Source organism: Ochotona princeps, chromosome 1 (genome assembly GCF_030435755.1).
Source record: "Ochotona princeps isolate mOchPri1 chromosome 1, mOchPri1.hap1, whole genome shotgun sequence".
Lineage (NCBI taxonomy): Eukaryota > Metazoa > Chordata > Mammalia > Lagomorpha > Ochotonidae > Ochotona > Ochotona princeps.
This window is the reverse complement of record NC_080832.1, coordinates 55376242-55392594: the sequence shown is the minus strand read 5'-3', so window position 1 is coordinate 55392594 and position 16353 is coordinate 55376242. Positions and strand designations below refer to the sequence as shown.

The window sequence follows — 16353 nt, the reverse complement described above, 5'->3', positions numbered from 1 at the left end:
AGCCCTGAACACGGTGAAGTTTCTGAGTCCATTCCCTAGCCTGGCCTAGTTCTGGACAGTGAAGTAGCAGATGGACTATGTCTCTTGCACACTCTGTTTCTTCATCTTCTCTGTAATTCTGGCTTTCAAACAAAATTTTAAAAGTTTAAATTACACTATATATAAGTACCAACACAAACACTGGTTAATGATTATGATGCAATATTGAAAAAACATAATATTGAAAATGATTATGATGTAATATTGATACACAAAGCTGAGGATAACTGATACCTATTATCAAATTCTGTAATTCTCTTGTGATTCAACGCAGATGTTTGTCAGAATGATTTTTATAGACAAAGATCTCGTCTGAATTAGCTGGTTCCCAAATTTCTGACTGACCTATTAACATTCAAAAAAAAAATCTGTAAGAAAATGTGGCTGACAAAAACATACACATTGTAATCTGACTTACATCAAAGATTTCAAAAGTACTAATTTATACAGCAGTACATAGTTTTGTCAGGCCCCTAACCCACAAGACAGAAACCACATAAACCATAACTATAAGTAAATTATAATGTAGTCATTTGGCTGATAGGTTGCTATTTCTGCAATCTAATGTAAGTTTAATAGAAAAAGAAATGCAGAAATATGTGTATATCCCAGGAGAGGAGGACCCTATGAATTAAAAGTTTAGTCTACTGAAATTTTCTCGATGAGTCTATCAAACTGTTGTATTATATCTATTTTCACACTTTTTCTTTCTCTTTGTACACAGTTCTAGTATTTCCTAAACCTAGCTGCTAAAACTAACGTATTTTAATGTTTCTTTCTTGTTTGTCTTTTTCCAGTTGTTCATATATACTGATGTGCAAGTGGTGGCTCAGTCCAGCTAACATGGACAGGCTCAGAAGAAAGCAAATTCCAGTTGACACAGCTCTCTTTAGGAGGCCAACTAGGAACTGCATGTTTCACCATTGAAAGCATCTGTACCAGCCGCCAGAACTGCTCTCAGTCCATTCCACTGAAATCATGCATCCTATTGAAATTTGCTACCTTAGTGGTGATTCACTGGCAACAGGATTTCATTTCACTGAGTTTAAAAAAACCAGAATTCGGGCCCGGCGGTGTGGCCTAGCGGCTAAAGTCCTCACCTTGAACGTGCCAGGATTCCATATGGGTGCTCGTTCTAATCCCAGCAGCTCCTCTTCCCATCCAGCTCCCTGCTTGTGGCCTGGGAAAGCAGTCGAGGACGGCCCAAAGCTTTGGGACCCTGCACCCGCATGGGAGACCTGGAGGGGGTTCCAGGTTCCAGGCTTCAGATTGGCACAGCACCGGCCATTTTGGTCACTTGGGGAGTGAATCATCGGACAGAAGATCTTCCTCTCTGTCTCTCCTCCTCTCTGTATATCTGACTTTGTAATAAAAAAATAAAATAAATCTTAAAAAAAAAACCAGAATACTTATAAAGGCACAACAAAGCAACTTAATGATTATAATCCTGTTTGCCTCACTATGTGCCACAAACAGGTGGAGCAGCAATGTTTTCATGGCTTTCTATGCATATTCCTACATATGAAAAAACACAAAAATAACCAAAGAGATAACCTACACATAAAATGCGACATAACTCAAAACTGAACATTATTTTACAGAATATGTAAGTCCAGTAAATCACAACATAACAAAAAATATATATATGAATGGAAACAATGGAAAGACCCATATAGGATTTCATTTAAACATTATTTGATTTTTTAAAGGAAGAATTATAAATAAAATTTACTGAACTCAATTTTTTTTTTTTTTTTTGCTGGGTTACTTCCTTTTTTATTTTTTTTTTTTAATTGCAAAGTCAGATATACAGAGAGGAGGAAAGACATAGACGAAGATCTTCCGTCTGATGATTCACTCCTCAAGTGACAGCAACGGCCAGTCTGTGCTGATCCGAGGCCAGGAACCAGGAACTTCCCCCAGGTCTCCCACGCAGGCACAGGGTCCCAAGGCTTTGGGTTGTCCTCGATTCCTCCTCGATTCCCCCTCACTCCCCCACCCCAGGCCACAAGCAGGGAGCTGGATGGGAAGCAGGGCGGCCGGGATTAGAACCGGCACCCATATGGGATCCTGGAACATTCAAGGTGAGGAATTTAGCCATCAGGCCACCGTGCTGGTCCCTGAACTCAATTTTAATATTAACGTCTAAGTCTCTTTATTATAGCCATGAATCTCAACATTTGCTTTTAAAGAAGAAAAAAAAAAGACTTTTTATTTAAAAGGCAGAGTTCAAAGGAGAGAGGGAGAGACATAAACACAGCTAACATTCACCAGTTCACTTCCTAAATGCCCACAAAGGTTTAAGCTGGGCAAGGCCAAGACCAAGAGCCGGGAACCCCAACTCCACTCAGGTCTCCCATGGGTCACAAGGTCCCTTGTACTTGAACTATCTTCTACTGCTTTCCCTGGCATTAGCAGGAAACTGGAGAGCAAGTAGGTGGCTTACCCCACTGTGACAATGCCATCCCTAATATTTGCTTTTTGTTTTCAAATCAAAGAGTAGTCTTGAAAAGAACTCTCTCCCTCCCTCTGTAATTCTGCCTTTCAGATAAATAAATCTAAAAAGTAAAAGGTAGTTCCAGATTATTTTCACAATTCATCATGAAAAAGCCAATTTTGGCAAGATGAATTTCCCACTACACGTATTTGCTTCATATTTGATACAAAGAAATCATTTTCTAAATTGTGTACCTGGATACTCATACAGAGGTTAACAGAGTATTCAAAAGAAGACTATTTTCTCAAAAGCACCCTAACATGAAAGTGACAGTATGAACAGTAAGGTTGAGCTAAGAAACCTCCCCCTTAAAATGCAATGTTAGAGCACCCTCTGCTGCCTGATCGAATCATTCTTCAAAAAGCAGCTTACTTTCAGTTAGGGCCGCCTTACCACTTGTCAGGTAACTCTAAAGTTACAGATATAAAGCTCTCTCTAAATTAGTAACAATGTGTTCATCAAATATTCATTATGTGTACACCACTGACTTTGAGATTTTTCTACTCCAATCTGGACAAGTCAACATCTGCAATTAGAACAGGGGATTACAAAACAGAATGTAAGCAGGTGTGATACCAAGAGCTCTGAAAACCTACATCGCTGAGCTTCAGAAGTTATTTCATATATTTGAGCTCTTGTGCTACATAAGCTTTACGTTCATGAATTCAACTCAGAAGAAACGACCAACTTCTGAAAAACTACAAACAATTAACATTCAACCAAGATAAAATAGATGTGCTAAATACACTTATAAGTACTTAAGGGCCTGGCATGGTAGTCTAGTGGCTAAAGTCCTAGTCTTGAACGTCCAGGATTTCATATGTGCGCCATCTGATGTCCGGCTGCTCTACTTCCCTTCAAACTCTTTTTGTGTCCTGAGAAAGCAGTCGAGGACAGCCCAAAACCTTGGGACCCTGCAACTGCATGGGAGACCCAGAAGCTCCTGACTCTTGGCTCCTGGCTCCCAGCTTCGGACTTGGCTCAGCTCCAGCCATTGTGACTACTTGGGGAGTGAACCAGCAGATGGAAGATCTTTCTGTCTCTCCTTTCTGTACATATGACTTTCCAATAAAAATAAAAAAAATTCTCGGGGTTTTGTCCCACCAGCAAGGCCCTGACGTCAGGGTGTCTTTGTTCAGGTGCCAGTTCTTGGGGTTTAGTCCTGCCAGCAGAGCCCTAGGGTCACTGAGGGTGAGGTGATGGTGCTCTTTGGTCACAAGAAACACCGGGGACAAGCTGGTGAGGAATGCCTATTCAGCCCAAGTTCCAGGTTTATAAAGGTCTAAGAAAAGATCTCATATCGGGCACCATCTGGCGTTTTTTAAGGAAGACGTTTTCAGGTAGTCCCTTCACCCAATAATGACACTGTGAATGGATGAAAGGTACACCCAATCCTGTTGACCTTGCAATCATATCAGAGGTCACATTCTATTTACAGGGTTTGGAGCTACACCCTAGATCAGGGCAGACAAGCTCTAGGTCACACCCACCAGGTAGCAGGCAGAGACCTGGGGATAATTTTCCACAAAATATTAAAAAAAAAAAATCTTTAAAAAAAAGTCCATGAAGTGAATTTTTAAATACACTTAAGAGAATACTTTAGGGGCCTGGCACAGTGGCCTAGCAGCTAAAGTCCTCGCCTTGAATGCACCAGGATCAAATGTGGGAGCTGGTTCTAGTCCCAGCAGCCCTGCTTCCCGTGCAGCTCCCTGTGTGGGGTGGGGGGTGAGGGGGAATCGAGGACGGCCCAAAGCCTTGGGACCCTTCACCGACATAGGAGACCTGGAAGAGGTCCTGGCTCCTGGCTTTGGATTGGCTCAGATTGGCTGTTGCTGTCACTTGAGGAGTAAATCATCAGAGGGAAGATCTTTCTCTCTGTCTCTCCTCTCTGTATATCTGACTTTGCAATAAAAATAAATAAATCTTCACCAGAAAAAAGAGAATACTTTGAAAGTATACTTGATTACAAAAAATTCGAAATCATGCATGTCAAATACATCAAATTTGCTAGAAAATGTTCCCCCAAAAATGAATCTCTAGGAACAGAAAACTTCAATAGAGATTTCTATCAAGCATTTAATGACGAATGTATACCATTTTAATACAATCTTTGCCAGAAAACACAAAGCCAGAATACTTCCCTACCCATTTCTTTTTTTCAGGGCAACATTATGTCAAATCAGTCAAAGGCAGCACAAAAAAATCTAATCACAAGATGAAGAAATAGGGCCTGCTGCAATGGCTCAGCTGGTTAATCTCCCGCCTTCAGGCACCAGGATCCCATACAAGTATCAGTGTCCCAGCTGCTTGACATTCTATTCAGCTTCCTGCCTGTGGCCTTGGAAAGCAGCAGCGAATGCCCCATGCCCTTGGAATCCTGCACCCACATGGAAGACCTCAAAGAGGCTCCTGCCTCCTGGCTTTGGATCAGCTTAGCTCCAGCCGTAGCGGTCATTTCAGGGGTAAACCAGCAGATGGAAGGTCTTTCTCTATTTATCTGTCTCTTAATAAATCTGTTTTTCCAATAAAAATAAATCATTAAAAAATTAAGAAATAAAAATCCTCAATAAAATATCAGTAAACAGAATCACTGTATAAAATTACATACTATGACCAAGTAAGTTTTACAAAGCTATGCAAGACCAGTCTAACACCAAAACCATGTGAACATACTATTGTAGCAACACACTAAAAGTCATATTCAAATGCTCTGCTCTGAGCATTCCAAAAATTAGAAAAAAAAAACCCTACAAAATCTGAAACTGTTTGAATGCAGACATGTTGCAAGTAGACAATTCCGCACCTGATCTCACTTGAGGGCCTGCCACGTCAAACACAGATGCACACACAGAGAGCAACATGAACTATCTCCAATCTACGTGTACTAGCTGCACAAAGCACATCACACAGGAATTTTGTGCCTGTATAGGCAAATAATCCGAAAACAGAGATTTATTTCTGGACCCAAGTATTTCAGATAAGGGATACTCAATCTGTAATGAGTCAAAAAACAAAACAAAACAAAACAAAACAAAACAAAACAAAACAAACAAACAAAAAACCACATACCTGACACAGCCTAACACACAAGCAGAATTACTCAGCAACTTATGAAGAAAATTACTTAACTTTGATTTTAAAAAATCATCTACCAAAAGACCCTACAGCTAAGAACATATTTAACTGTGAAAAGCTAGCATATTCCCTCTTACAAAAGATGCTGCTCACTTTTCAGAACATATTCCATACAGTGCACTCCAGGAAGAAACACAGGAACGAGAAAAAAAAAGTCTAAAGATTGGAAAGAAAGAAAAGCCACTTATATTCACAGAAAAATCCCAAGGGATGTAAAGCAAAAAGCAAACAAAACCCTCTTAGAACATGAATAGTTCAGTGAGTTCCTAAAACATGAAAACCAACCACATTTCTGAAAATAATCAACATACAGAAACCAAAACTAAATATTTCTCTTTTTAAATCCATTGGTTGGCATTTATCCACTCCACACACAGAGCTGTGGACAAATTTGTCTGCAGTAACATTTTAAAAAACAAATACATAAAAGCCCCCGATAGAAACAACCCACATCTACCAACTAAAGAACAAACATGTGGTGGTCTGGCCATACATGAAGTAATATTCAGCATTAAAAACACTGATACACACAAGCACGCAAAAGGATGAGTCTCAAAGCATTATCTGCGATGAAAATGCCAGATACAAATTAATGACATGATCTGTTTGCATGCCATTCTGCAATCAGCTTAAGAGAAATGAGCCAGGAGCTGAGGGTAGTGTAAAAGGACTTACCAAAAGGATCACAAAGGAATCATATGACCTTTGTGAGATAACAAAATATGCTATTACTTTCATTTTAAAGGCAGTTACTCAACTGTACACAACGAAAAAGCTCAAACTACAGACAAATTGTACCTCACATACACTCTGCCCAAGATCATTTCTTCACTTTTCACATAATCTTTTAGTCACAGAGAATAAAGGATAATAACAAACCATTAACAGTAAAGTGGAAACACAGCCTGGTTTAACAGCACTCCCTTCTGCTATTACTTACTACTAATTCAACTTCATATACTATTCCTTTAAAAATAATCTTCAAAACTAGGCGTTTCCTTTGAAAACCATGGCCCCAGTACTAGTACTCTATGTCCTACCTAAAGACGATAGTCAACTTTCTACCATTAAATTGCCTGATTTTGTCTAGGACTTCTGGTTGCATTTTACTACAATTAAGAACTTCCACCTCATATGAAAAGACAACCTGAACTTACCAAATTAGGGAACAGAACTAGTGATGAGTTTCCAAAGGGAGAAGGAATATCAGTCTGTACTCTTTCTTCTTTTTCTTATGGATTATCTAAACCCGTGTTGTCTTAAGTTTAACTCCAAAGAACCAAATCAAGGAACAATGCTATCGTCCTACTCAGATAAATGCTCTCCACTCTTCAGACACCTGTGTGATCTCAGCAGCCCAAATATAACAATGCTTTAGTGGTAGGGAATCACAGGTTTATGCTATCCTTTCCTTTTTTATATTAATTTATTTATTTTTATTTGACAGGCAGATCTTGCAGACGAGTATGGCATCCATTGGTTCAGTCCAAAATGGTCACAACAGCCAAAGCTCAACTGATTCAAAACTGGGAGCCAGGAGCTTCTTCCAGGTCTCTCACCTGTGGGTGCAGGGTCCTAAGCACCTGGGCAGCCCTCCACTGCATCCCCAGGCGACAGCAGAGTCTGACTGGAAGGTGAGCAGCCAGGCCTCAAATCAGCCCCATGTTTCACTGGTGCTGCAGGTAGAGGAATAGCCTCCCGTGCTACTACGACAGTCCCAAGATTTTCAGAAGGATACATGGTGCATTTAGGCCAAAATGATATTTTTACAGAACTAGGGAGAAATGAATCCAAACATTTATTGATGGCATGGCTGGAATACAAAGCAATACACTGGGAGAGAATCAAGATGGCGGAATAGGGTAAGGACACGTTTAAATGAACGGAAAAACATTCCATCAGGATGAAGCAGAGCGGACATATTTCAGGAAACAGGAAAGGACAGAACAACAGCAGAGGGGTACCTGGAGACTGACACAGGAAAGCAGCGGGCACAGCAGTGTGGTGTTGCAGTGACTGATATTCCAGCACAGAGTTCTGAACTCCATCAGCAACCAGGTGGGAAGGAACTTTCACTGGGAGCTTGGGAGGTGAACCCAGACAAAGAACTGTCCGTCCGTCCTGCTGGTCCATTTGATTTGACCAGGAGCAGACAGAGCAGGAGATCTCAGACAGGCAGTGCGAGAACAGAGTGGATTTCATAGCCCAGTCAGCCCCCTAGAGCTGAACTGGGAGCCATTTTGCCTAAGGAGGAAAGGGCAAGGGAAAGGACGGAGCATGCGCTGAGCTAGGGTTGAGCTCATTTTTGACTCGGTGAACTGCAATGACATGGCATTCTACAGGTTCCACCCAAGACAGGTCTGGGGAGGCCTCGGATCTGACGGCCAGCAGATCAAGAACTGTGGTGGTGGTGGTGGTGGTGGTGGTACGTCAGGTGCCATTTTGCACACTGTGGCAATAGCTTTAGGACTGCAGGGGACAACAGTGAACTGCGCACGTGCTGATTTCTCAAGAACTCACTGAGGTCCGTGTGGCACCCAGACCTAACTTCCAACAGGTCCCGACAAGATCAGCACCACCAACAACCTAACTATATAGGACACCTGGTGTCTCTCTAATCCTGGGAACTGCTCCAACCGGAAGTGGGAGAAAGGTTGCAGAGACAACAGTGCAGCCTCAGCACGATATCACAGGAGGTGGAGAGTGGTGAGCCAAGAGCTGGGGCTGTGGACACCAGGGTGGAAATCTGACATAAGAATCCAGACCTGGAACTCGCTGGAGGTTGTGGCACAAGTGGCTGCAAGCTAAAAGTTGTGTACCAATCGCAATAAGTAAAATCGCACTGTAGACCTATGGGTGACACATCTTAGAAACCTACCCCAAGGAGAAGACTCTGCTAACCAGAAGTACAATGACCAAGAGCAAAAGAGACAAAGGCACAAAGCATATTACTGAAAACTCCCCTACAAAGGAGCAAAACCCTATGCCAACCTCAGAGTTAACTGAGGAAGACATCAAGAAAATGGGGGACACAGAATCCATAAGACTCATTTTAGAGCTTCTGATAAAAAACGAGAAGCTCATGCAGGAGTTCAAAGAATTTAAGGAAGCAATAAAGCAAATCAAGGCTGATATATCGGAAATCAAGAATACAGTAGAGCAAATTAAAAGTACAGTGAAAAGTCTCCAAAATAGAATGAAGCAAGCAGAAGAAAGAATCTCAGAATTGAAAGATATTTCCTGCCACCAGAGGGAAGCAAACAAAAAGCTGGAAGCTGAGCTGGATCAGGCCAAAATAAGTATTCGAGAATTGAAAGACACTATTAAGAGGCCTAATATAAGAGTTATGGGAATTCCAGAAGGTGCAGAAAGAGAAGCTGAGTTTGCAAAAGTATTTAATGAAATAATAAGGGGAAATTTCCCTAATCTGGAGAAAGAATTGGGAAACAACATCCACGAGGGACACAGAACTCCCAGCAGGCTTGATCAAAACGATTTTCATCAAGACACATGATCATCAAGCTCTCTTCAATCAATCATAAGGAAAAGATTCTTAAATGTGCACGTGAAAAAAATCAACTGACATATAAAGGAATGCCAATTAAGCTCACAGGAGATCTCTCACAGAAAGCTCTAGAGGCAAGAAGAGAATGGAGTGACATATTCCAGATTCTAAAAGAAAAAAATTGTCAGCCCAGGTAACATATCTAGCAAAGCTTTTTTTTTGTCTTTGAAAATGAAATAAAATTCTTCCACAGTAAAGAAAAGTTAAAAGAATATGCTTCTTCCAAACCTGCCCTACAAATGATACTTCAAGATGTTCTCTTGACAGAGAAGAGGTATAGCACCTACCAAAACCAAAGGCAAACAGGAAGAACATCCCAGTAAAATGACAACAGAAGACTAAACCAATGAACAACCCATTCCTAAAGTGACAGAAGATATATAGTAGCTGTGTAATGGAGACTGTCATATCTAGTAACATGTCATTTAACTTCATGGCATTGTAAATTTCTATTTTTCTTTCTATTGTTGATTTTGTATCATGACTTTTCATTTAAGGGGATGTACAGTAGCTGTGAAATGGAGACTAACATCCAGATGTGAGGATGCAGTGTAGTATGCATTTCTGCATCCAAAGATGGACTTACAATGAAACTGTTCACTATATCTTGACAATAGGACTCTGGACTCTCTGCCATTGTCCATGCCCGCAATGATGGACATATGACTGAGTATGAAGAACTATATGTTAGTAATGATATAGAGGAACTAGGTGGGGGGGAGGGATTTGGGGAGGGGCTAAGGGAATATGGAAGTGTATCATAAAATGATAGCAATAATAATAAAATGTAAAAAAAAAAAAAGCAATACATTGGACACAAAAGAATGATCCCACAGGATAAAATAGTCACTGAAAGGGAATGGCTTAGCAATCACTTGAGTGTTACAAAGTAAACAAGTTTTGCAGAATGTCAAGGGTTTGCCAACTGGGAGTGGTTCAACTCAAAGCAGGAGACGTTTATCAACATCTCTGATTAGGACTGGAGACAGTACTACCAGCTTTGGCACTTGACCAGGACTGCTGCTAAATGGCCTAGACTATACTAGGAAGGTTCCTCCCAATAGAGAACTATTTAATACAAAATGTCAGCAGTGACCCTGCTGAGAAACCCTGCCTTGCAACTGAAAAGTCCTAGCAGTCACAGAAATTCTTGGCAATCTGTAGCACATGGAAAGCAGTACAGTTTAAACATCCAACTACAATACAGACAGCACCACTGAACACAGATGCATCCTACTACTACTCACCCACAATCCTTCCCCTCCTTTCTCTCCTCGTTCCTGATCACCTATCTGTATACATCTTTGAAGCACTTTAATGTTCCAAACCTGCATTTCTCCACAGAAATAAAAAGCAACAGAAACGCTGTTATACTGATGCTGCTGGAAGTCTATAAGTATTCAAGAGGCATAAGGCATCTAACATATGGTCCTGAAGCTAAGCATTATGTTTTGATTATACAAAAAGAATGCTACAATAAGGCAACATGCTAGTCCATCTTTAGTCTATTTTTATTTTCTTGACTTAGTCTGTATCTTCTTTCACTGAACTGCCCACAAATGGCAGTACTTCAATATCTAACCCCAGCATACTCAAAGCTATCCCCCTCATAGTCCGCTCTTTTTCATTTCTCTTTTCATTAAATATTTTTATGAAGTGCAATGAGCAAAACAGAAGAAACACACACAAAAAAAATAAATAAATAAAAAGAGAAGAAGCACGAAAAAGACCTGTATATCCAGATTTGGGATTTACTTTGAATATCTTTAAAAATGACATAATACTAAAATTATTCTTTATATCTTATAAAAAGATAATCAATATATCTTAAATACTCTCCTCCAAGCCTAGCCAAGATGCAATTAGGACATTATGGTCAACTAAACGTGGTCATACCACTTTGAAGATAATCATGTATATATACACAGTTGGAAGATGAAGAAAATGTTGAACAGTATCCCAGGGATGACTTGCTCATGAGGTAGTCTCAAACATATTCTTTAAAAAACGAAAAACATAAGCAAACGCTATTGTAACATAAAAATCCACTGCTGAAAGTTTGAACTTGTCTAGTCACTCACACATTCACATGGAAGGAAAATCTATTCAATAAAATATTCTAATCATGATTTAAACTTCAAACTAGTGATTTTTTTCCTTAGAGACTTTGTTACAGGTAATTCCGGGCACTGGAACTTCTCAATGCTGGCCTAAACTTAATGCTTGGTAATGCAGAAAGAGTTCACTCACCATTTCAGTGGTGTGCCTTCATATTCAAACCATATCTCACTAATGTCTTCTTGTCTCATAACCTTCTGAAAGTGCTTTTTCACTTTGTCAGTTACCAACGTCAAATAACTTACTCTTGGCAATAGCAACTGAAATGAAAATTTGTAAAACCACATTTATTTACTAGTTATTTTTTCCAAAACTATATACAACAGGTTTATTTGACTTTAAGGAAAAACAGCCATGTTCTTCACATTATGTCAAGTATCCACACAAAGTTAACTGCTTACATTTTAGCATAAACATCTGGAATTATTGAAACAAATCTATAATCTTTCTGTAAATGAACAATTTTAAATACAGGTTTCACATCACATAGGAAATTTACTATTTCTACCAAATTTAACTTCAAAATCAAAGTAAAATTCACCAGAGTTACAGTGCTGAGAAGTTCATCAGCTCAGTCCTAACACACACTGAGACTCCTGAATCAGGACTTCTTAGTCCACCAGGTTTTGAAGACTGGAAGAGAATACAGCACCAGGTGAAGCCTCCCGGCTGGAGTGACGTAACAGTGAGTCAGCCACATGAGAGCAGATGTGGTCGAGTGTGGAATATAACGCACTAAACACTGTACAAACAAGCTATCAGATTGGCCCAATACTATGGATTGACAGAATAACTTCCTTCGTAAAGAAATGACAAAAGGCCAGTTTTGTGGGTTAAACCACAGCCAGCAATGCCAGCACCCCAAAAGAGTGAAAGTTTGTGCTCCAGTTGTTCCATTTGCTTCCCATCCAGCACCTTGCTAATGGCCTGGAAAGTGTTTGGACCCCAGATACCCTTATGGGAGACTCAGATTAAGCTCCCAGCACCTGACATTGGCCTAGCTTGGTCCCGGCCATCGTGGCTACCTAGGTATTTGAACCACTGGATAGAAAAATTTTTCTTTGTCTCTGCCTTCTCTTTCTGTAACTCTTTCAAATAAATAAGTAAATCTTTAAAGAAAAGAAATTACTAACTAGGAACAAAAGGAAACCAATATTTACATAAGAAAAAATAATGGATTCTTTAACAAACCTGTTTTACAGTTTAAAAAAACAGTCAAAATCATGTTATTAAATAAAGAGCAGAGAATACATGCATTGGATTCTTTCAAAAAGGCAGAAATCAATACAAATGACATGAAGTCTCTGAGAAATCAAAGAGAACAGTACATTAGCTATTTAAAAAAAACTATTACAATCAATTAGCCTAATACAATCTATATTTGTAAATTCAGAAGTTTAGTCTTTAATGACTACTGGTCACTTGACAGTAACTGTTTCATAGGGGAAGACACACTACGGCTAATGAGCACAACTCTCAGTGCTGCACAACATGCACAATGTACAACATTCAAAGTTGCTAGAGAAGTCACAAATGAATTTTTGTGAAATAGAAATTTCTTCGCAGCAGGAATGTAGAATACTGGAGTGAAATGTCCAATAAGACAGGAATGTGGGACTGTTTTGTTCAAGGCCACATTCCCACCATCCCCAACAATGGCTGCTTTATGGCAGGTGAGCAGTACATACTTGCTGAGTGAATCAGAGGTGCCAAAGGTTAACTGGGCAAACAGCCAAAAATGATCATTAAAAATGAAAATGCTTTTCTAAAGCAGAATCCCCACTAGAATGTATTCCTGTTACAATTTTCTGCTCCAAATTGATTTCTGGGTGTAACCTATAACCACTGGGAAGAGACATGGTAATACTAAAATATTACTAAAACTGAAGAAGGTCTACATGACAGTACACAGAGTCACAATTTATTGAGGAAATATTTAAAAAGCAAAAAACACAAAGAACAACAGAGTGGTATCACCTTGCCTTTTATCTCCAGACTATCCTCAATGAATGTTAGCTTTAGCTCATTGGTTTACCTTATGATCATCTTCATCAGGTAAAATACACCTCACAAAAATATCCATTTTAACCATCTGTAATTGTACAGTTCAGGGAAACAAGCATGTTCACAATGTTGTGCAGCCATCACCTCCCTCCCTCTCTGCAACTCAGCACTGCTCCAAAGGGAAAACATAGTTATTCAACAATAACTGCTCAGACCCCACCTTCCCTAGCACCCGGTAACTACCACTCCATGTTTTGTCTTCATGGGTTTGACTATCTAGGCACACCAAGTAAGTGGCACCGTATAATACCTCTTCTGCCTCTGGTGTATTTTATATAGCAAAATGTCTTCAACTTTTGTTTTTAATTCTTGCAGGATGAAAACGATTAGCCCTGTTGGGGCTTTGTCAGCTACAATAGAATCTGCTGTTGTCAGTCTCCATTTAGCAGTGGGATTGAGCACTCAGTATAGCAAAACTGATTCATTCTGCTTCTATGCAGCTTAAAAGGGATACATATTTTACACAATTACACCAAATATTTTAATCTCTGAAAAAGGTGCTGTAACATACTTCATCATGACAAGTCTTACTCTATCAAACAATGGTCAATTATAAAATTTAAAACATACTCATCTAAGGCAAAGAAAGAACAGACACAGATGGGCACATCTGAACAAACTCTTACGAAGCTGAATGTGACATGAAGTGAAGAGCTGATTTCCAACAGTGCGCTGTCAGGACAGAACACCAACAGGTCCACAACGTGTGGTCCTCTAGAGTTACCACGAGGAGGAGTCACGAACAGCTGGCCATTTTGGGTGGAATACGAGCAGTGGTTACTAATCATGCCTGTATTTCAGGGTTTGGATTCGCTGTGCCATTCTGCCTAACAGTACACAGTACACAGCTTACCAAACAGCAAATATTTCTCTTCATTCATTTAACAGATACAAAGTGCATTTTAGCAGGCAAAACCTCTTTGAACGATAAATCAACTTATATCTTGAACTTATATTGCATACGATATGCGGTTGTTAATAAAGTCAGGATATGAAGAAAGAAAAAGCACTCTGTAAAACTAATACTGAAGATCATGGAGAACCTTTTAAACTACATTAAAGTTCCTGGTGATAATGAAAAGCCAATAAGCAGGCAAGGGACAAGAAAAAGTTGTGTTTTCAAAAGATCAATACTAGCTGCAAAATAAAAACGCAGAGAAGGAGAAACTGAAAGCAGAAACATTGGTTACTACTATGCAATTCAGCAGCTTTTAAATGGTGGTCTGGATGAAACTGCAGCAGGGGAATGAAGGAATGAGCCAAGCCTGAGACGCACTGGATACAAAATCAGCTGAACTACATTGTGGATCAAAACAGTTAGGGATATGGGAGAAGGAAATATCAAAGGATGAGACTGTGCAAGATGGAAGACCTTTCTCTCTGTCTTGCCTTCTCTCTATAAATGTGATCTACCCTTCCAATAAAAACCATCCAGCTCTCTGTGGCCTGGAGGTTGGGAGGGGGCAGTTGTGTCTGAGAAAGCAGCACCCTGCACCCACAAGGGAGACCCAAAGGATGCTCCTACGTTCAAATGCTAGGACCATTCGGGGAGTAAACCAATGGACAGCAGGTCTCTCTGTCTCTCCTCTCTCTGTAAACATAAAAATAAACTTTAAAAGTAAAAAACAACCTGACATTCTAAATGAAAAGCAATATTTTAAATGGATTTAACAGAAACACAGAAACTGAAGTTATTTAGCTTCTTAACAGTTCCTTCCTAATACTCCCCTGCAAAATAAACATAATCCTCAATAATTTAAACAACATGCATGCAAAAGCAACAAATCAAAATGGAGAAAAAATAGAACTATTGGTAAATATTAGAAATATTTTCAAGTATAATATATAATCGAACATATCCAAAAGAGCTACACTGTTGCTAAAATGTTCACCTATGATTCTAATACAGCTAATATTTTAATGTCTTTCCTTCTGGTATGAATTATATATTTAAATACATATGCATTTAAAAAGCTAAATTTAGACTGGACTACAAGGTTTAACCCCTAATTAAAGCAAATTATTTTCACTTAAAAGGCAGATTTTTTTTCCAGAGAGAGAAAAAGAGGTCTTCCATCTGCTGGTTTACTCCTCAAATGATTGCCATGGCCAGAGCTGAGCTGAGCTGATCCAAACCTGGGAGCTAAAAATTCTTCCCAGCATTCCATGTCAGTGCAAGGGCCCAAAGCCTTGAGCCATCCTCCACTGCTCTCCTAGGCCATAAGCAGAGAGTCAGACAAGAAGTGGAACAGCCGGGACATGAATCAGTGCCCAAATGGGATGCTAGCATTTCTGGCAGAGGAATGCCATTTCTGTTGTAACAGTGCACCAGGCCCCCTGGCTGCTACTTGTTATTACTTATATACTAAATGACTATCATCCATACTCTTAAAAAATACAAGGCAGAACTATATAAGCTTTTCTTTGGGTGAACAGTTAGAAAGAATTAATTAGAAAGAATGACCAATAAGGCAGAATAATCCTCTCTCCCTTCAACAGTTATCCCCAAAAGTTTTACTGTTTCCAATGTGATTAGAAAACTACTTACACCCCATTTCTCATAAAATTTAAACAAATTCAAATATGAAAGAAAAACACTGAATTGTTTAAAATTTCTAACTCTAGGAAATGCATCAAATGCAAACCTGATTGGAAAGCAAATACAATTCAACTATATATTTCTCAGTTGTTACAATTTTACCTAACTACACACATATACTCCTTTGTTATGTACTGTTCTAAAGCTAATCGATTTGAAAAGCTTTAATTAAAACCACAAAAATTCATTCAGAAACAAAACGTAAGTGGAATCTGAACCCATATTACACCAAAACAGAAAAAATACATTGAACAATATACTGTGACCACACTTAGAACTGTGGAAGTTTTTTCTAAAGAGAGAACATTGTGGAGATTTTTTAAAGTTACTCAGGTG

At 39.4% G+C, this 16353-nt stretch overlaps 1 protein-coding gene across 4 annotated transcripts in view; it reads right to left on the bottom strand.

Annotated features, from left to right (window-relative positions):
• Nucleotides 1–16353, bottom strand: part of ATG5 (autophagy related 5) — a 111352-nt gene that overhangs the window by 81150 nt on the left and 13849 nt on the right. For 3 of the 4 annotated variants that reach the window (XM_058660268.1, XM_058660246.1, XM_058660254.1), the window contains exon 3: nt 11487–11614. The exons of the other annotated variant lie outside the window; for it this stretch is intronic. In XM_058660268.1, the coding sequence (XP_058516251.1) occupies nt 11487–11614 (128 nt within the window). The remainder of the gene's footprint in view (nt 1–11486; nt 11615–16353) is intronic. 4 annotated transcript variants of the gene reach the window in all.